Here is a 22361-nt window from a genome sequence, read left to right as displayed (position 1 = left end):
CTGATTCAAATCAGAACTGGCAGTTAAATAGTCCTCCTCATCATGCGATTCACATTTTGACATCATGAGACCAAGACAACACCTAACAATTGATCAACAGTACTTCGCTATAAACAAAATGTCCTCAGATGGAAGTGGTTACTGAGCTTAGAGTCTCGGAGTCTCATCAGCAGGTTTCAACAGAGCTACAGAAAGACTGGAAGAGTCACAGAAAGGTGTAGAAGTGGATGTCCTTCAGCCACATCGCATACCGATTACCGCTTCATTCTGAAGAGTTCCTAGCAGAAACGGATGGTGAATGCCACTCAACTCAACAGGCACATTTAAGGACATCCAAATGTCACATCAGACCATAAAGAAGCAGTTTACATCAACGTGGTCTGCATGCTACACGACCTGCAAGGTTACCGTACCTGACCCCACCACCAGGCACAGGCATCATCATCTTGAATCAGCCAGGGAGCATTTAGAATGGAAGAGGAACCAGTGGGCCTCAGTGCTTCTCTGATGAAAGTCAGCTCACGCTGAGCAGAAATGATGGCCACCAATGATGTCAGGGATGTCAAGAAGGGTGCCTTGCATCAGCCACTGTTGTCACCAGCCAGCCTTGGTCGTAGTGTGGGCAGGTGTGTCTAGTCAGAACTGCCCTACACTTTGTGAATGGTACTGTGACCAGCCCATACCACCCGAATAACATCATTAATCTAGACATTATGCCCCTGCATGAACAACACAGGCCAAATTTTCATGGACGACAATGTTCCAGTTCATCCAAGTCGCATGATCAGCAGCATCGGCTTTGCTGGTTGCTGGGAGACCGAAGGAATATGTGTGTTTTTCAGGCACATATCAAATGCAAATATAGCTGTGAAGCTCTTGAAAGCCTTAGCATGGTGAGTAGTGATGAGTAGTAAGGAGGACGAGGAGAAAAGTTTGGAGCTATGGCTCAGAAGGTTTCAGTTACAAGCGGAAAGCTTTTAAGCAGTATTAGGCAATCAAAAACCTCACTTTTAGAGTTTATCTTCAAAAAATTAAATTAGGATGAACTTTATCCAGAGTTTTGTAATGTCAGTGTAATCTGCAGATGTTATTAACATTCCTCCCTGAAAAGGTAGACTTGTCCTCCTAGTCCATCCAGCAGAAACTGGAATCCTGAAGGTTAAACATTAAGAATGAAAGCTGAAGTTTTAATATGGGTCTTATAATGACTCACATAATTAAAATCCTTTTTATTTATTTTATACCTGAACAAGTAAAAATGGAAATACAAAGCAGAAGAGAAAAACAAAGCAAGGCATCATGCTCATCCTGCTTTGCATTTGTGTGTTACTTTGAAGATGAGCTTGTGGGAAAACCTTCCTCTTGTGCTTGGTCAAAAAAGACAATTGCTGACAAATTATTCCCTTACAAACTGGAACAAGAACAACAAAGAGTGAAGGAAGAACAATATCGTTATGCCTAGACACTCCCGAAGGCACAATATGCTGCATAAAGGCATTACAAGTACATAAAAAGGCAGAGGAGAGGGTGTGTTGCTCTGGGTTTATTAGGACTACACAGAAACACTGACAAACACAGTCTGATGTTTCTGGTTCTGCTCTATATCTTGTCTTTCTTGGGTCCCTGCTCCTGTGCCAGTGCCCCCAACCACCCCCAAACCTCCCCCCATTCCCAACACGACCGCCTCCTTTGTTTGCTCGGCTGGAATTTAGCTCCTGGTAGAAGGGGCCTGGGCAAGGGACAAAATATACTTCCACGGCATTAAACAGCAGCCTAAACTCTGCTCCCCCTGCAGACACACATTTCACTTGTGTGCACCAATGCAAAGATGAACGGGCGCCTGTAAAATTCTTCTGACCTCAGAGTAACACCAGGATTTTCACCAATGTCTCTCAGACTATCCAGCAACACAGAGCCAACGAAAACAGCCCCAGATTATCCATTTTAGAACAACAGAGGTTTAAGATATGAAGACAAAAATATACACCACCATATACTTGCACTGTGGTATTCTGCTAATGTAACCCTAAAAAACCAACAGTTTAGTAATACAAACAAAAAACATCATTTAATGACAATAGTTGTTCCTTTTATTGCCTCCTAGTTTCTACTTAACATTAAGAAAAAAAAATTTATTTGATAAAGCCTCCAGAGTATTTTGATTATGTTGAAATTTAACAGCACAATGCCTGAGTCTCATCCATCGCCCACTGGGTCTCCCAAAGGAGTGTTCTGCCACCTGTGTTGTATCACGAGAACACCAGCAACTGTAGGAGTTAGAATAAGAAGAGGAATGTCCTGAAATGTACAGACAATACGGTTATTTTTAGTCTGCTGTGCAGTGAGGACAAGCAAGGCCCTGTTTCAAGGGATGGATGTCATCATTGGCGTTTCCTTACGTTTTAAATGATTAGCTACTTGTCTACATACATGTGCCTAAAATGAATTGACACCATTTTAAATATAATTCTAAACAACCATTTTCATAAGCCAAGAGCACATAACTTTCATTCCTTTCGTCCAATCTTGCAACTGCTGAAAGTCAGGAAAAAGAGTGAAAGACGGAAAAACCAGAGGGAAAAAAGGGCCAATTTCACGAATCAATGTTTATGTGGACCATACACCTAAACTGTCGAACCTACCACTTACAGTCTGCAGATGTACCCCTCTCTGATGAAGCCCACCTTTACTTGATCACAGTCAAAAAGAACATACTTAAGGAGCAATAGGATGAACTGAAACAATAAATTAAACAATAATAACTTCCTTCTAATTTCATTTATTTAAAATAAATCCTCGACACTGTTTAGGCTTTAAAAGTCCCAGAGTAAAACGAGCAGAATCTAAAATCTAAAACCTAATTTATTTTGGGACCTTCAGCTCTCTATCTCAGTCAAGTCAAGCAATTTTGATGCTGTTACATTTTTCTCAGATTGATTATATCACAACCAAAATCTGAATTTTATATTGAAAGTTGTCCTACAAATTAAGCCTGAAACAATAAACGGGAATAATCATGATTAATCAAATAATCGTTAACCAGAGTGCACACCCTAAAATGTGCAATTTGTTGAAAGGACAACGCATATCCAATTTTTAATGGATTAATCGAAAAAATAGTCGATTAGCAAAATAATCGTTAGTTGCAGCCCTACTCAAAATCCAATATAGTTGTACATACAATATAACGCATAACAAGGACTGCAGTAATGAAGTTATTTGTGCTTCTGATGGTAAGAAATCTGAGCCACGAGGACCGAAAATGTAGAACCGCTTTAAGATCTTGTTGCAGGCATTTGAATGCTTAAACAACTGACAAATGCACTGTTATTGGTCTGTGTTGCTAATAGTAGTTACCAACGGCGTGATACTAAAACATGACAATATTTTTTATAACAACGTAGTCTTTATTTACCCAGCAATGGCCTATTGAGATACTATAACTATTCCAGTGAGCCCGAGTCAATTAACATCATTAACATCATCTAAAATAGTTTAAGTAAAAACTACGTGAAAAATGTTTAACAAGGTTGAAGATAGAAACAAAACAAATATGGAATTTCATACACAAAAATCCAACAGATGTTAAATATTTAAAACTGTACAAACTAAAAGAGGTGAATAGTTTTTGGTAAAGCTGCAGTAAAGCATGAAGGGACAAAGGAAATAAAGAAACATTTTTCTTTTACCAGACTTATTCAGATCTGGAAAATAAATCAAATTCCATAGTTTTCTAGGTTTTTAAGACTGTGAAGGAACCCTAAAATAAAGCAGTCAAATTACTAATAATAATAATAAAAGTGTGAAAAGCCCTGCATTTATTAAGCATTATATGGCTTTCGTCCTCTAGAAATTCATTGAAATATTGAATTTTTCCATGCACGATTTTCTTTTTTCCATACTTTTCCAGATATGGAAAATGACTCCAATTCTGAAAAATACTTTTTGATGTACTTTAAAGTCAAGACATAAATGTCACACAGCTGAAACACATGTTTCCACCCTTTAAGACTCACTGTAGCCTATAATAAAAACAAATGTGTCACACTGGGACATTTCCTAACACAGCATTTCAACATCACTGACAATGTGCAGTGTCAGTAGTTCAGACACAGTCCGAGACCACAGTTTTACAGTCTCTCAGTTCCCGAAGACTTCTCACATTTTTGTCGAGTGAACTCTGGCGCTCTGAACAAAAAGCTTACAGCTGTGATTACAGTGGAGCTCCTACAGCAACAAAACGCCTGGGAAGAAAGCAGGACACAACGCTACTGCAAAAACAGATTTAATGCAGAAAATAATAAAAGGAAGAGTGGAGCAGCGAAGGAAAGATGTGGCTGAGTAGATGTCAACAAAATAAAAACACAAGAAAGAACCGAAGCTGATAAATATGCTGTTTATATTAGGGATGCACGATATACCGGCATTAACGTTGTAACATTTCTTTTGCTAATCGGTCCGATAAGCAAAACGGGGCCAAAATTAACAACGGATGTTTATTTCCATCTTGTTCCCTTGTTTGTGTCAGAGGGGTAGGGAAAAAATAAAACTGGTAAATATTGGTTATCAGCCATAAATCCAATTTTAATATCGGTTATCAGCCCATATTTTCATATCGGTGCATCCGTAGTTTATATACGATTTTAATCTGGTTATGATTAAGATGATCAACAGGTAGAACCAACATGTTCATTCATGGGAACTTTTGTTTTGTTGAATAATTTTCCCATATTTCACCCTATTTTTTATTTGTTTTCTATAAACGACTAACCAGCAACACAAAGCTAATTTCAACATAGAGAAAACAACATGCTTTCAGTAATGTTTAAATCTCTGCAGCAGAGAAATCCAAGACCAATGTTGTAAAACTAAACCGCCTTAAAAAGTTCAAATTCCCTAAGATCCAGTAATCTTTGTGAAAACAAGATTTATTCTGTAATTTAACAGCCCAAGGCTTTGTGGCTCCTGTGAGAAAACAACGAACTCATTCAATGTTCAGATCATTTTAATCAGGATATGCTCTTACACACTGACTTTATTTTTAGCAGCTTCAGTAGGTTGCTGATCTTATCCCTATGTTTATGTAGAACAAGCAGAAATGGCATTATAGCACTAAACTGAACTGAGGCTGATGTGTCTTCTAAATAAACCTGAATTAAAATCATTTTTATTCTTCTTATCCGTCATAATGCTATCACCTCATGATAAAGAGTGTCTGTTTTACAACAGGTGATACATTAACGGATATTTGTGTGTGCCTTTATCACTCTGCTCCTACAGAAATATGTCCACTGAATCAAAAAAACCGAATCAGTCTCTCAGGTCTTCAAGCCCAGTTCTTGTTTGAAGCCGAGGCGGTGGAGACTGTTTTGTGCATGTGTTCTGCGGCCTCATTGTGACGTAGCGCTGCAGAGTGCAGCTTCATGCCAGCAGTGTCCTGTCAGCATTATTGTGGGGTGACACCAAGTCTTTGTCTTTTACAACATGGATGCTCCCCATACCAGTGAAAGGATGTCAATTAGGTAGAAACACAGAAAGTAATTAAAAACAGACAAGAACTGTGAGGTTGGACTAATAAAAACAAAAGTAAGATGATGTCATTAGGTTTTTAGATTACAGAGATCTAAAATAAAAACAAAACTACATCCATATTGTATTTATTATTAATGTAAACCACTGGAATAGCAGAGGGAAAAAGCTGCTGTTCAGGCCCGTTTAGGCCAGGGGGACGAGACGTCATCAGCCTATTTAATCAGATAAGAGCTCATCAATGGGTTGTGTGTGAGTCTTTCAGAGGAAACTAATGTGTTTTTCAATAAAGGTGAAGGTAACGTAAGCTCAGGATAAGAGTATGTTAACATTTAGTCAGCAGGGCTGCTAATGAACAAAGAGACACTTTATTAGACCGTGGGAGCCGCACTTAAAACTCTGGCAGTAAATGGCAAACATCATAAGTCAGGAAATGGAAATAAACTGTGTGGGAAAGAAATCTGACAACTAGATGTTCAGATCAGCACTTTTTTGTCCCGGTCACTGATTCAAGTCATTTTAAAGCAGGCATTTGCTGACAGAGTCCCAAAAAATGTAATAAATTCAAAGTCGTGTAAATGCTTGAAAGCTTGGTTGCTTTAACATGTAGTAAAATAACAGAATATAATGTGGAAAGTATTTATATATTCTGGATTGAAAGGTATAATTTACATACGGCATAGTCAAATTGGGGTAGATTTAATAAGCATTGGCCTCTTCCTGCTCCTTTTCGAACTGAATATGAAGGTTTTATTTTATGTTTGATTAGTATTATTATTTTATTATATATTTTTCTGCTGACTTCTGTTGTTTACATGTTACAAAGATTTCATTCATTCATTCATTTATCTTCAGAGCTAATGATAAATTTAATTTACCTTCAGTTTTCGGAAGATACCGAGATTTTCAAGCATGAGATTAACAATGCCAGCATTAAACTGGACAACAAACAGCAACAATGTCTTCCACATCAAGCCTTTTCTGTGCTCTTTATAGGTGGAAACGTTTTTAAGTCAAAGCTGAACAAGACACTGCAGCTGCTATAAAACTATATGCATGCATGATGCATGTTGATTTCTGTTTTAATAGATTGTTTTCAGGGAACACCAGACTCAGATTCAAACATGTGCAGACGCAATACACCAAGTTCAGACAGCGAAGGGCTTAATCTCATTAGGGTCATGAATGCAGCACATACAGTTAAAACATCACCCTAAATGCCAGCAGACAAGTATGCACAGACTCATTACGTCAAGCCTTTAACCCAGTTAGTTCCAGTGGACTCGGAGAACTGATTTCTGCATTACATAAACCCACCGAACTGCTTCATGTACTTAATGCATCAATACATGCATACCGAGTGCACAAAAGGTACAAATCCTTCATAGTACTTCAAAGAAGAGGCTTTAATAAAACACTGAGCCGCTTTCATTGTAACAAACACACACAGCTGCTACTACGCCATACAGATTTGGTCTGAAATCCAGTTAAATATGTTCTAGTCCTTAACCAGCATCAACAATTATTTCACATCACAGCCAAAAACTCAGATATTGAGAGTCTGGTATCGTGTTTAAGGCAGGTTGAGATTAATCTGGATCAGTGATTGACCAGAGACAGCTGCTTATCTCAGTTTTACAGAAGAAACACGATGTTATGCTCATAGAAACGGTACAAATTCTTCTGCTGCATGGATTATTTCACACATCCAATAATAATTTTGACAATTTAAATTTGTCATTAAGTGGTGCTGACTTACACTATAGGTCAAATGTTTGGAAGCAACTTCCAAGTTTCTGTTCACATTTTTGAAACCAGTCTAAGTCCTGAGGATGTTTAGATGATTTAAATGCAGGATCAGACATTGCTTCCATTGAAACACACTGTTTTCCTGAATTTACCTTTAATTTAGGCGGATTTTACCAGAATATTGCCGAACAAGTATTGAAAGTAAAGAAGGGCGTAGTTTTAGGGTTAAAAAGGTGGAGGCCTCAACAATCTCCTGGATCAAAGACTACCTGACCAACAGACCACAGTTTGTGAGACTGAAGGGTTGTGTGTCTAACCAGGTAGTCAGCAACACAGGAGCACCACAGGGGACGGTACTCTCACCATTCATTTTCACTCTGCACACCTCAGACCTCCAGGACCAAACAGACTCCTGTCATCTGCAGAAATACCGTGTTTTATATTGACTGAACAGATTACATAGTTTAACTGAACATAACTGAACTGATTAGTTTCCGAATGGTGCCTGTAGCATAAAAGTGAAAGTGCTGATCAAACAAATCAGAAAAGTTATTGATTGGTTTATTCATCGTCCTCCTGCGCACTGAAACCACTGAAGTCATCTTCAATGTCGGAGTTGAACAGCCTCACAAGAGCTTCGTCACATACCTTTTTTGTGTCAATGTCTTCTTCTTTGATTTCCAATTTTGACTTCCCACCTGTCTCGTTTTTTTCACTTTCTGCTAAAAAAAGTAGCGGCTTATAGTCGGAAAATTGCGGTACTTAGATGATTCTGCAGTTGTGGGGTGGATCAGAGATGGACAAGAAGCTGAGTACAGGGAGCTGGTGGACCGCTTAGTGGCATGGTGTAGAAACAATTGTCTCATCTTAAACGTGAATACAACAAAGGAGATGATTGTAGATTTAAATAGAAATTGGGAATAGGTCAAACACCATTCCCATCATGGTCTCCCAGCAGTAGAGGTAGTGGAGGAGTATAAATACCTCACCTGGACAACAGACTGAAGTGGAGAGACAATAGTGAAGCCGTCTACAAGAAGGAACAGCGCAGACTGTAGTTCTTGAGGAAGCTTAGGTCCTTTAGTGTTTGCAGTAAGATGCTGCAGATCTTCTATAAGTCTGTTGTGGAGAGTATGATCTTCTCTGCCATCATCTGCTGGGGTAGCAGCATCATCATAAAATGAAGAATATTGCAGACAACCCTGAGCATCCTCTTCTTCAGACTGTCTTCAATCAGAGGCTTCTTTAGATCCACTGTAATACAGACAGCTGCAGGAGGTCCTTCCTGCCCACAGCCATCTATAACCACTCTCTGAAAAAACCCGCGTAATATGACTTACAGCAACATTTAATTTCCCTTTGGGATTAATAAAAGTATTTCAAAATCTAACTGAAGATTAGCAGAAGGCAAAACTTCACTGCAAAAGTAAAAACAATGTTCAGGCCAGATAAGGTTAAAGGAAGTAAAAACTCAAATATCTGGTGAATACAGTAACATTTACATGAATAAATTACTCATAATGACCATGTTTGTTTTGTTGCAAAGCATAACAACTAAGCTTTTACTTTAACATTTTATATTTCTTGCTTTCCAATTGCATGGACCTGGCACAGCAAAGGATGCAAAGCGAGGAAGTGATGGCATGCTGAACACATTATATGAGGAATCAGAGTATGGACCACATCAAGCTTCATTCAGCTGACTGTCCCTAGAGACACTCTGCCAGAGAATCACAGACACTGTGGCCAATACAGTAATTTTAATTGTTTTAATCTTTTTATGCTGTATGATTTACATTGTGATGCTTTGGAAAATAAAAGGTCAAGAAAGACTCGTAATCGGCAGATTGTAAAACTGTCTGATCCGTCTCTCTCTACGTTCATGGATACATTTAAAGTTCTCCATGTGAAGTACAGACTCGACCTGGGAGGATTCCAGAGGTCCACCTTGTTCTGGGTCAGGACCATATCCACAGTGGTTCCTACATATTTTTTATGTAAATAATTCTGACTTTTCTTGACTTTGTTTTCCAGAGAAGTAAAGTTCACTGAGACTCCTGGATGGATGGAAAGGAAATGAAAGAAGAAAGGATGGAAGAAAGGAACATAGAAGGAAGGAAAAGTGGGAGGGAGGGATCAAAGAAGGAATAATAGAAAGGTGTATAGGAGAAAGGAAGGAATTAAGGACAGAAGGAAGGACTATGAGTCAGAAAAAACCTTGAAATACAAATATTTTTCCACATTTCTTTTATATTTATCCAGACCTGGAAAACATTAAAACCAAATTCCACACTTTTTTCAGCCTTTCCACGACTTTCCAGTGCACACAATAACCGTGACTTTAAGGCACCAACAGAACCACATCATCTTTAAAAAAACTAATCTAAGACCCTGAGGTTCCCAGACCGGGACCCTCCTCTCCATGGCTATGCCTTGAGATCGAGTCCATGACCAGAATCAGCCCTGGAGGAGTCCAAAATGCACGAGAAACAAGTCCAACTTTGTAGAGAACGCTGACGCAGCCCTTCCGGGTTTGTACAAAGATCGGACTGGCCTTAAAAACATCGGCATATTTAGTATTTTCTTTTATTAACCAGACTTTTTCCATTCATACTAAATAGGACCCAAATCATCTAGGAATGTTTACTCCAAAGCAGACTTGGGTGCAACTATTCATTAGACTTAGATACATACAACTTTTCTGAGGAAAGATTGACCCATATCTTGTTTTGCTGCTGAATGTTGAATAAAATATTTCTCTAGACCCAAAAAATAGAAAACATTCCACTCTAAAAAATTAGGCAACAGGTAAATATGAAAGACCCTGTTATGTTTTGGATCGGTAATTATTTAGAGATTTGATCACCTCGTTAAAATTGTTTATTTTACAGAACTATTTTTGCATTTTTTATTAAAAAACTTATTTTCAGCCCCTTGGTAACACTTTCAACTTTGTGATTTTGGCCTGCGTGGCGTTAGTGCAAGGCACCACTGGACACCCCTGCACTACATTAAACATTCCTATAGATGCTATGTAATCTAATGAAATCCTGGAGTTCATTAGATTACATTAGATTAGATTATTAGTTTCAGCCGCTTGTATCCGGGATCTCGTTCTATCCAACATGACCCAAAGTTCATGGCCATAGGTGAGGGTAGGAACATAAACCGACCGGTAAATCGAGAGCTTCGCTTTTCGGTTCAGCTCTCTCTTCACCACAACGGACCGGCACAGCGCCCCCATTACTGTGGCAGCTGCACTGATCCGTCTGTCGATCTCCTGCTCCATTCTTCCCTCACTCGTGAACAAGACCCTGAGATACTTAAACTCCTCCACTTGAGGCAGGAAGTCCCCTCCAATCTGAAGAGGAGAAGCCACCCTTTTCCATGAACTTTGGGTCATGACCGAAAGAACGAGATCCCGGATACAAGCGGCGGAAATGAGCTTCCTCCGTAGGGTGGCCAGGCACTCCCTTAGAGATATTATGAGGAGCTCGACCATCCGGGAGGGGCTCAGAGTAGAGCTGCTACTCCTCCACATCGAGAGGAGCCAGTTGAGGTGGCTCGGGCATCTATACCGGATGCCTCCTGGACGCCTTCCTCGGGAGGCGTTCCAGGTACATCCCACCGGGAGGAGGCCCACCCAGGGGACGGCCCAGGACACGCTGGAGGGACTATGTCTCTCGGCTGGCCTGGGAACGCCTTGGGCTCCCCCCCGGAGGAGGTGTCTGGGGAGAGGGACGTCTGGGTGTCTCTGTTGAGTCTGCTACACTGCGACCCGGTCCCAGATGAAGCGGAAGACGACGAGTACGAGTAATCTAATGAAAAACTTCCACATCCAACTGAGCTCAACGACTGCTTCCCACATCATTTATGTTAAAAAATAATGAGTAAAAAGCTTCTGAGTTTACAAAGGCAACCAGAGATGTCACTACAGTAGAACAGTGCAACTTGTCACTCACCTTCTGAAGGCTAGTTGGGTTAAGTTGGGTTTTATCGATGATTTTTATCGCAACCTGTGAAAAGGTGACAGAGACAGAAACAGAGAATGTAAAAACAACTGAAAATACATAAAATTCCCACGATGAATAGTTCATTTCTGTGTTTTTTATGTTTGTAATTAATAAAGTTTTGCAGAAATGTTGCTTTATCTTTACTTGAAATTCTGCATGATGCTTTCAGTCTTGGTGGGTTTATGATAAAATTATGTTTGTTCTGATGCCAAGTTCTGTATTATGCATACATTAAAAGACAACAAACTTTTAGCACTAATCAGTGTAACTAAACGTAACACAACATTACGGAGTTCTCAAACAAAGAAAACAATAAGACAAAGTTGCAATGAACAAAAATAAACCAGGAAGCTCCCATAACAAGTTTAACAGCATGTGATGACCCGGTCAAAGACCACATCAAGCCCGCAGCTGTAAAACTATGAAAATATGACTGACTTCTGCTTTGTTTGGGTGGAACACTGCAGCTTTTCACATGATCGAGCCTTGCTATGTGTCCTGAACCTCGAGTCCTCAGTTCAACCAATGTAGGTCGGCGGGTTTCATGAGAAGAAAGACTGCTGTTTAAAAGCAAAGACATGAACCCACGCGAAGCAGAAACATTACTGAGTCTCTTCAAAGAGTTCGAAGCATCGATTCTGCTGCAGGGTTCTGAATCCCAACACTCGGAGATTACCTCTGGGTTTTATCGAACACGTGGCTAAAATACTTCCAAACAACACAGACAGCTTCCTCCAGGACAATGAAGAAAGCTTTTGGATTTGTTCTCTTGGTTTCCTTTTTGACTCACCTCTCTGCCCGTCAGTAAGTGCCGGGCCAGCTTGACTTTGGCAAAGTTGCCCTTGCCGATGGTTTTGAGCAGTCGGTAGTTTCCGATGTGGGGCAGCTCATCTGAACACAGGGCGATGGAGTTCCGACAGCGGGCACCAAGTGAGCGGCTCGACCAGCCCGTACCTTTATCCGAGCGGCTGGCCAACAGGGAGGCATGCTGCGGGGCAGAGGGGCAACAAACTGTTAGTTAAGTCAGTCGATCTTCACACTTGCCATCAACAGTAGAGAATTTGATGAGCCGAAAACAAACATAAGGTGCAGTACAAGGATTTCCCTGAGATTTCTACCTCCTTTAGCTGAAGCCATACTTTGAAGAGAGATTATTAGGGATCAAAAGGATTTTGTTCTATTAAAGGTATCAGTCAGGAGAATTAAACTAAACAAACTCATACTATATACCGTACTTATAAACATCATGGCATTTAAAGAACTGGATGTTTCATCATCATTCATTAAAAAAAGAAGAAGGAAACTGGTCAGGGAGGAGGTAAAGAGGCCGACAGCAACACTGAAGGAGCCGCAGTTCTGAGTTGTGTTTTATGTGCAACAAGAGTCTCCTCTATTCCCCACATTTCTGGACTAAGAACTAGGGTCGACAGACAAAAGCCTTTTTTCTCCAAAGAAATAATCCAGGCTTGGCTAAAATCTAAAAAAAACCCTGTTCAAAGACGTGTTCTGGTCTGATGAAGCTAGGCTGCAAATGTTTGTCACAAAAACAACAAAGGAAAGGACCAAAACACCACCAGATCTGCAGTGAAACACAGAGATGGTAGCATCAGGATGTGGTTGTGACTTTAAATTGGTGGACTGAGGTTTATGTTAAGGTGGATGAAATTATGAACCGTTTCAAGTATCAGTTTTGACCCAAAACCTTCAGATGTTTGGTAGAAAGCTAAATTTATTTTCAGCATCACAGTGAAATCAAGCATACATGCAAATATATAAAAGCACGACTTAAGAGTAAAATAAAGCTTTGAGTCCAGAGCTAAATCTGGCAGAACATCTGTGGGGTAACCTGAAGCAAGCTGTGGACAATAGATGATTTGGAGAACCTCTGCAAGGTAGACTGGGCAAATATGGACCAGAAAACATGTGGCAGGCCCTCAAAGCCCCACTAAAGACGACTGAAGACTGTAACTGAATCAGAAGATGATTCCACACAGTCTTAGCTTCAGGGTGTGCTCACTTATTAACCCTCCCCTGCAACAGAATTGTTTTTTTAACTGAATACAAAAGGATGTCTGTCGTATTAAAAGTGATATTTATTTAACATGGTTTAAATTTTTTAACATAATGAAAACCTGGAATTTCACCCTGGGAACATCACCTGCTGTTATGTTGAACATTATTATGAACACCATCAGGTGACGTTAACAGGCCCAAAGCTGACAAAACACTGGCTCCAGCGTAGCACTGAAACTAGTTTGGTAAAAATGAGAAAAAACCTGATTTAAAACATTTTACACCTTATTTACAATCTGAAATTATTAATCTACAAGAAAAAAGACCTCCAAAGGTTTTACAAGCAGGAATAGACGATGGATGGATGTGCAAAAGGACGCATTTCTGGATCTAACTTGGTATGAAGATCAGCCAGCCTGACTTGTTTCAGCTACAGTCAACATTCTCTCGTTAAATGTGATCAGTAACCAGGTCACCTTTGTATGACTGCTCATAGCTCTCATTCTTCGCATTCACGATTTGCTGCAAGATCACCAACATTGAGCCAATCATGGCCAGATGATGCTGATCTACTGTTATACAACACAGAAAACATAAAACAAATTCCTGGTTTTTAAACAAACATAACATGGAGGTGAGAACAAACTGTTCAGTAAATCGTCTCCTTGGTACTCAGCGTTTATCAGGACAGTCTCTGCTGAAATCTGGCAGATTATTTCACACTCATCCCTCCTACACAGTTTAAATCAAAACGCTACATTAATAATCCTTTTTAAAGCGTGACAAATTGTCTTTATGATGATTGTCTGCAGAATAATTACACTTTTACTTGCAACAAGCCGGAGTTAAGCTCCGAGTTCCCCATCTGCTTTCACCGAGCTGAAACGGAAATGTCCTAACCCTAACCCTGAACTGAAACAAACCATCTTGAATTGGGGATCTGCAGCACAGGTACAACATGACCAACAAGGATGTGAGAAAGAAAAGGAAGCCTCAGAAAAGATCCCGTATATAACTCTGAACCACTGAAACAAATAAGCACAAAGATGTTGTGCCAACCAGGATATTTTACACGTCGGTCATTAAAAGTGTTTCCACAGTTCACTTTCATAAACAGGAATGACCAAGCTGTTACACAGAGTTGTATTTCAGGCAGTTCCTGAATGATAAGACATTTCTATCTCTTGTGATTTACAGTTTCCTTCCAAGCACCGTCACAATTTTTAGATCCTTCATATCTCAGTGTTAAAGGTTTTCCTTTACCAAAAACATCACAACATGTTCATAACTTCTGCTCCAGTTTGAGTTATTCTGGCTTCTCTGCAAAAATCCAAGAACGGCTTCATTGATTCCTGCTTCAGAGTATAAAAGACAGCAACTGTAATCTGTTAACAGGTACATTTTCACAGAGAACAGAAAGCACAGTTTTATTTTAAAATGAAGCCAACAAAGTATCCAGTGTGACTGTTGTTAAAAAGGAAAGAAATTCATTTATTGGGAATGTAGAGGCATTTAAAGGATACCGATGTTTGTTTTGCCTCTCCTCTACAATGATTCAACTGTTTCTGCATCGCCTGCTCCGTCCCATCCATCTACTCACACATTCAATTAATACGACGAAGCCCAATGGCAAAGGAAGAAGGTTGATTTTATGTCTGGTGAATCATTTCTGTGTTGATTTGGCCATATATGTTTTGGATTATTGTCCATGCTGATAGAGCCAGCGATGATCCATTTCCAGTTTTCCAGCATAAGCTGTTATATTTCAAGGAGTCCAAGATGCACTCTTTCCAGGGGCCGTTGGTAGGGAAACAGGCCCAAAGCCTCACAGATCCTCTACCATACATAACAGTGGGCATTGGGTACTTCTCAACATTATCAGTGTTTGTTGCTGCAAATCTAAATCTTAGGCTATGTCCACACCGCAGGCAAAATTGGTCCAAATCAGACCCGTTACGTTTTGATATGTAGTCCAAAATCAGAAACATATCTGGGGGGGTTTTCAGGGTGACCTCAATCTGAACCGTAATGTTGCATTTTGTTTGACTTTTACATCACAGAAGTGGGAAAGACGTCACAAATATGTGCTGGAAGAGGCTGGAAGCCGCAGGATCAAATGTAAACAATAGACTACACAAGTATGTGAGAAACCATGACTGTGTAGCTAGTCATAATTCTGTCAGCTCCGACTGCACAACAACCTCAAACAGGTATACACACTGGCATGTAGGATGGATGTTTACTTTCCTTAACCATAAGGATCCCGTTTAATATTTTTGGGAATGCGGGCTACTTCGGGTCGGAGATTGTTCACACGGGATTTTAGTGGAGGTTTGATCTAAGCAAACTATGGACATTTAGATTTGTAATGGCAGGAGAGAAATGGCTTTTTCCTCGCATGACTCTTTACCAGCAGGTTAGACCAGAGTTTCTCAACCCTGGTCCTCATGGCACACTGCCTCTGCATGCTTTAGATGTTTCCCTGGTTCAGCACACCTGATTCCAACTCAGGGCTGATTAACAGGGTAATGCTGAGCTGCAATCATCTGAATCAGGTGTGTTAAAGCAGAGAAACATCTCAAACATGCAGGGCAGTGTGCCTGGAAGACCAGGGTGCCTGGAAGACCAGGGCTGAAAACACTGGATTAGATAGCATCTAATGGCTGATATGGAGACATGAAAACCTCAAGATGCTATTGGCTCCTGCAATTCGGCGGTGCAGCGAGATCTTTATTTTGCCTCTCTTACCATCTCCTCCTGACTGTGTTTACACTGAAATTCTTTGTATTGCTTCATATCTCCACTGAATGAATGCACTCAAATTAAAGGCTGGCTTTACTCTGCTGCTGCAATAAAAGATTAATTTATTCGAAGCTTTTCATACATCTTTAAAAGAAGCATTGGTATTTGCAGAGGTTGCTGTATATTTTAGAATAATCATTACATTTTGATACTTGCAGTTCTGACCCAAATATTTGGGCTTTTTACACGTTTATTCTGATCCATACCGTGTTAAATGTGACTACCTCTCTGTATATAAATGAGCGTAATGTTTTACTGGTCTGTGCAAACTTAACAGCCAGCTTGAACTAAATTTGAGCCGAAAACTTTAAGCTAGTGCAAGTGTTTGTGAGGACAACTATAAGACTACTATAGACACTGATTGCCATTGTTCTTGTCTGTTATTCAGCCAACTTCATTTTCACCTCCTCTTTACCCTCCACCCTATCCCCCCTCTTCCTTTCTGCCCTGACTCATCCCATCCCCCATATACATTTTCATCCTTTCCCTCAATTCTCCTCTCCCTGCCCAGACACGCCCTCTCTTTTGTCTCCAGCTGCTATCTTCATTTTCAGCGAACTCCCATAAATTTGGGCTCCATGTTGCCCCCTCTCCTCAGCACCACCACACATACTCCAGAGAGATGGGGGTGTCTGCTCATCGATTCACTCCTTCTGATTAACATACAATTTCTTCACTTGGAGGTGTGGTCTAACATAAGATGTGATGGAGTCTCTGAGAATTGAGCCAGAAAACGAATTAGGGTGGGAGCCTCCCCCACCCCCGATAATCACTATACAGGTCCTTCTCAAAATATTAGCATATTGTGATGAAGTTCATTATTTTCCATAATGTCATGATGAAAATTTAACATTCATATATTTTAGATTTATGGCACACTAACTGAAATATTTCAGGTCTTTTATTGTCTTAATACGGATGATTTTGGCATACAGCTCATGAAAACCCAAAATTCCTATCTCACAAAATTAGCATATCATTAAAAGGGTCTCTAAACGAGCTATGAACCTAATCATCTGAATCAACGAGTTAACTCTAAACACCTGCAAAAGATTCCTGAGGCCTTTAAAACTCCCAGCCTGGTTCATTACTCAAAACCCCAATCATGGGTAAGACTGCCGACCTAACTGCTGTCCAGAAGGCCACTATTGACACCCTCAAGCAAGAGGGTAAGACACAGAAAGACATTTCTGAACGAATAGGCTGTTCCCAGAGTGCTGTATCAAGGCACCTCAGTGGGAAGTCTGTGGGAAAGAAAAAGTGTGGCAGAAAACGCTGCACAACGAGAAGAGGTGACCGGACCCTGAGGAAGATTGTGGAGAAGGGCCGATTCCAGACCTTGGGGGACCTGCGGAAGCAGTGGACTGAGTCTGGAGTAGAAACATCCAGAGCCACCGTGCACAGGCGTGTGCAGGAAATGGGCTACAGGTGCCGCATTCCCCAGGTCAAGCCACTTTTGAACCAGAAACAGCGGCAGAAGCGCCTGACCTGGGCTACAGAGAAGCAGCACTGGACTGTTGCTCAGTGGTCCAAAGTACTTTTTTCGGATGAAAGCAAATTCTGCATGTCATTCGGAAATCAAGGTGCCAGAGTCTGGAGGAAGACTGGGGAGAAGGAAATGCCAAAATGCCAGAAGTCCAGTGTCAAGTAACCACAGTCAGTGATGGTCTGGGGTGCCGTGTCAGCTGCTGGTGTTGGTCCACTGTGTTTTATCAAGGGCAGGGTCAATGCAGCTAGCCATCAGGAGATTTTGGAGCACTTCATGCTTCCATCTGCTGAAAAGCTTTATGGAGATGAAGACTTCATTTTTCAGCACGACCTGGCACCTGCTCACAGTGCCAAAACCACTGGTAAATGGTTTACTGACCATGGTATCACTGTGCTCAATTGGCCTGCCAACTCTCCTGACCTGAACCCCATAGAGAATCTGTGGGATATTGTGAAGAGAACGTTGAGAGACTCAAGACCCAACACTCTGGATAAGCTAAAGGCCGCTATCGAAGCATCCTGGGCCTCCATAAGACCTCAGCAGTGCCACAGGCTGATTGCCTCCATGCCACGCCGCATTGAAGCAGTCATTTCTGCAAAAGGATTCCCGACCAAGTATTGAGTGCATAACTGTACATGATTATTTGAAGGTTGACGTTTTTTGTATTAAAAACACTTTTCTTTTATTGGTCGGATGAAATATGCTAATTTTGTGAGATAGGAATTTTGGGTTTTCATGAGCTGTATGCCACAATCATCCGTATTAAGACAATAAAAGACCTGAAATATTTCAGTTAGTGTGCAATGAATCTAAAATATATGAATGTTAAATTTTCATCATTACATTATGGAAAATAATGAACTTTATCACAATATGCTAATATTTTGAGAAGGACCTGTAAATGTGATGTGACATTCGGTTCAGAAGATGGATGGTGGTAAGGGTCATTCAGCAAAGAAGGTGCACACCTTGACCTTGGAAACTGAGCAATCACAGCACTCTGGTGTTGGTGCTAGCAGGTGCTGATGGGAAGCATTAAGAACCTGATACCCAAATAACATTAGAATAATGATTATTTTTATGATCAAGTTTCCTATGAAAAGCCACCAACCGGTGGTGTAGAGGTAAAGCAGGCGCCTGTATGCAGATGTTATAGTACTCGATACAGCCGTCTAGGGTTTGATTCCCAACATTAAGACCTTTGTTGCATGTGTTCCCCCCCTTCTCTCTCTGTCCATTTCCTGTCTGGTTACTGTCAATAAAGGTCACTAGTGCCGAAAAAACAAAAAATAAAAACATCATCTGAATCATGAGGAGCTTGATTTGAATTAAAGCTGTTCACCATTAGCCGTATGAGCGATGTTTTGGTTCAACCTGCAGATTTGGACCAGCTGGAACCCTGTCTCCAACTAAACCACAGCAGTGTTTTGTCAAATTCCTGCGTGACGCTGGAATGACATCCTGACGTCATTTCAACAATAAAAACACGTTACTGTCAGATGGTCAGCCTCTTTCTCTCAGCCTGATTTTAGTCAACAAGTTGAAAAAGTTACCCAGCTTCATTTTGAAATATAAACCCAAGCATTTGTGGTTTAAAATGCAAACGTATGTATCTACAATTAGAAAAATTTACAAATACAAGGTAAAAGTGAAGTACTTTGTAACAGCAGGACTACAAAAGAAAGTACACCCTCTTTCAGTTATAGGTTTTTATGTATCAGGTCATAATAAAAATTATATGGTCTTTACCAGGATCAGTACATCCATCCGCCCATCCCTGCTGAGCCTGAAATCGCAAGTGTAACAGGGGGTAAGGAGGGAAACCAAAACCATTCATGGGGCCCACAAGGCATTTTCAGGCCAGACAGAATATAGAGTCCCTCTAGCAAGTTCTGGGTCTCCACCCAGTGGGATGTGGCTGGAGGCGTGTAGGATGTGGAGAAGCTACAACGGACAAGGCCCCAAACCATCGGTCCATTTCCAGCTCCATCTACCATCACTCGTCAACAAGACACCAAGGTACTTAAACTTCTCCATTCAAGGCAGAGACCAGGTTCTAAAATTATTTACATCTAACTTGAAGTTTATTAAATACACAGCAAACAGTCAAAGTGGAAAACCTGCATGTGAAAAACTAAGTACACCCCATGCTCCAGCAGCTCGTACAACCAGCTGTCAAGTCAGGGGGTCTTTTCAGCCTGAATGTTCGAAAAGCGCATGCTTGATTTCTAAACATTGGCAGAGGAGATGAAATATTTAAATTTATAAAAACACAGAATTGAGTTTCAGCAGTACGAATCCTGTAACAGCCCTGTCAAACTCGATACCTACCTAACAATAAGCCATTAACCCCCATAATGCAGCTGCATTGTTGTGGAATGCGGGTTTCATGTGTAGCAAAGCAGCAGATGTTTCCATCTGCGCTGGTCTGTGTGGGCGTGCAGCTGAATAAAACACATATGAAAAATGGAAACCCACCTATCTAGTCAGTTATTCCACTGTTGAAATAGTCGACTACTTTTTCATAATATAAATGAATTTATTAACATCAATTAACTTCAAGCTGCAAGAATGTCTGATTATGATGGCCTGTTTTATATCAATGTAAACATCATTTCCTCTTCTGCAGTGTTCACACAGATCACTGCAGCCAGTGACATGCGATTATGATTTCCTACGCTCTGTTATTGTGGCTTTAAATTTAGCTGAAGGAACTTTAGGGAAATGAAAGCGATGCTATTTAAAGACATAACCTGTGACCACCACAAAGGAGTGTCAAACAACTGACCACGCCCTGATTGAGGTGTTCTGATTGTACAGTAGCTATGCCAGTAATGCGTGCGTTAATGTGAACGTAGTGAGCAAAGACAGGATGTGTGATGCCAGTCCCCTGCAGAGGTCCCCCAATCCCCTGCAGGGGTCCCCCAGTCCCCTACAGGGGTCCCGAAATCCCATGTAGACGTCAAGTCCTCTGCAGAGGTTCCGAAGTCCCCTACAGGGGTCCCCTGCAGAGGTCAAGTCCTCTGCAGAGGTTCCAAAATCCCCTACAGGGGTCCCCCAGTCCCCTGCACAGGTCAAGTCCTTTGCAGAGGTCCCAAAATCCCCTACAGGGGTCCCCCAGTCCCCTGCATAGGTCAAGTCCTTTGCAGAGGTCCCGAAGTCCCCTACAGGGGTCCCCCAGTCCCCTGCAGAGGTCAAGTCCTCTGCAGAGGTTCCGAAGTCCCCTACAGGGGTCCCTTGCAGAGGTCCTGAAGTCCAGAGGTATGGATCACACATATGTCTTGAAATTCTTAAAATTTCACAGTGCCAGTTTCCTTTTTCTGTCCAGAAGTTGAAGCACCTGGACTTAAAATGTCCGTCAATACATTAAAATGTAGCATGAAAATGATTTTTAGTTGATAAATCTTAATTTTTGCGTACATGCATTTCAGACTGACTGTAGTTATACTGAATGAAACAAAGACAAGCAGACGTGTCAAATTATAGCCATGGATCCTACCCTGGCTGTGAGCAAGAACAAAAAAAAAAAAAGGATTTTCTTTTAAATATTATAGGGAAATCAAAACGTGTCCTGGAAAATTGAAGTGTATGCTCATGTGAAGCTGCCCAGATCATAGTACCAAGCTGCCATCAGCTAATGATAAAGGTAGAGGTCAACAGGTCAACTGGAAAAATAATAACAAAAATAAACGAGGAGAGGCAGTAGCTGGGTTACCTTCTTTATGTTTTCTCTAAAAACAGTTTTAATGAACGGATGTTTTACAAACACGGTATTTCAGATTTCTCCAAAGAAAACTTATAAAGGTGGTGTTTTAATTAGTTGGTAACCAATACAAAGCAACTGATGGCGTGGAACCGCCTCCGTTATAACCCTCGACCCTAAGCATGTCAAACATAACAGCAAGCTTTAGGCGCATCCTCCACGCTGCCTTTTTTGTTTAGAATCAGTAATTGCTTTACATCGCCACAGATGGTTTGATTTGCCATTGAAAAAGATTTGGATGAAATGGGATGCCTTGTTTACAAGAAGCATTTCAAAGCACTTAGGACCGCCTTGTGCATGAATGGTGCTACATAAATAAACTTGTCTTGTCTAAAAGTAGAGCTGCACAATTTATTGAACCTCAGATGTCATCTCAATGTCAATATGTGCAAAATTGCAACCTCAAAGGGTTACTTGAATGCAATATTGTCATGGATCCACATTCTGATTGCCGGTAACACATTTGTCCAGTTTGATGTAGCTGTCCTGCACTTAATGCCCACATCTGATACAGAGTTTAGTGAGTGAGATGTTGAAGATGGACGACTTAATGATGAAAAAAGAAAAGGACTGAAGAAAATGGAGGTCAGGGTGCAGCACTGGTGCAGCGGTAGATCGCGTTGCCCATGTATAGAAAGGCTTCAGCCCTTCAGGTGGCTGTCCCCTTGTTCGAGTCCCGGCCACAGTGACCTGTGCTGCGCATTTTCCCTACGCTTCACTCCCATTTCCCGTCTACTTTCAGAAAAATGACTAAATAAAGGCCCCTGGTTTTGCAAAACAGCTTAAAAAAGGAATGAAAAGGAAATGGAGGTCAATAACAACAGATCTAATCAAGGTAATATTCCCCAGTGATACAGCAACAGCATATTTTCTCAATATTATGCAGCCCCATTGAAAACCTTTGGAAGATATTTCTCATGCAATCACCATTTCCACATTCATACTAGTCACTATATCGTCCTCTTTCTGGTAAGCCTCTATTCTCAACAAAATGGTATTGCAA

At 40.8% G+C, this 22361-nt stretch overlaps 1 protein-coding gene across 6 annotated transcripts in view; it reads right to left on the bottom strand.

The window, feature by feature from the left end:
* mark4b (MAP/microtubule affinity-regulating kinase 4b) overlaps positions 1–22361 on the bottom strand; it is an 86772-nt gene that overhangs the window by 40835 nt on the left and 23576 nt on the right. For all 6 annotated transcript variants that reach the window (XM_047391881.1, XM_047391882.1, XM_047391883.1 and 3 more), the window contains exons 2-3: positions 12082–12279; positions 11241–11294 (exon numbers count right to left, since the gene is read on the bottom strand). In XM_047391881.1, the coding sequence (XP_047247837.1) occupies positions 11241–11294; positions 12082–12279 (252 nt within the window). The remainder of the gene's footprint in view (positions 1–11240; positions 11295–12081; positions 12280–22361) is intronic.

Source organism: Girardinichthys multiradiatus, chromosome 18, assembly GCF_021462225.1.
Source record: "Girardinichthys multiradiatus isolate DD_20200921_A chromosome 18, DD_fGirMul_XY1, whole genome shotgun sequence".
Lineage (NCBI taxonomy): Eukaryota > Metazoa > Chordata > Actinopteri > Cyprinodontiformes > Goodeidae > Girardinichthys > Girardinichthys multiradiatus.
The sequence above is the reverse complement of the archived record's forward strand: the minus strand, read 5'-3'. Positions and strand labels throughout refer to the sequence as shown.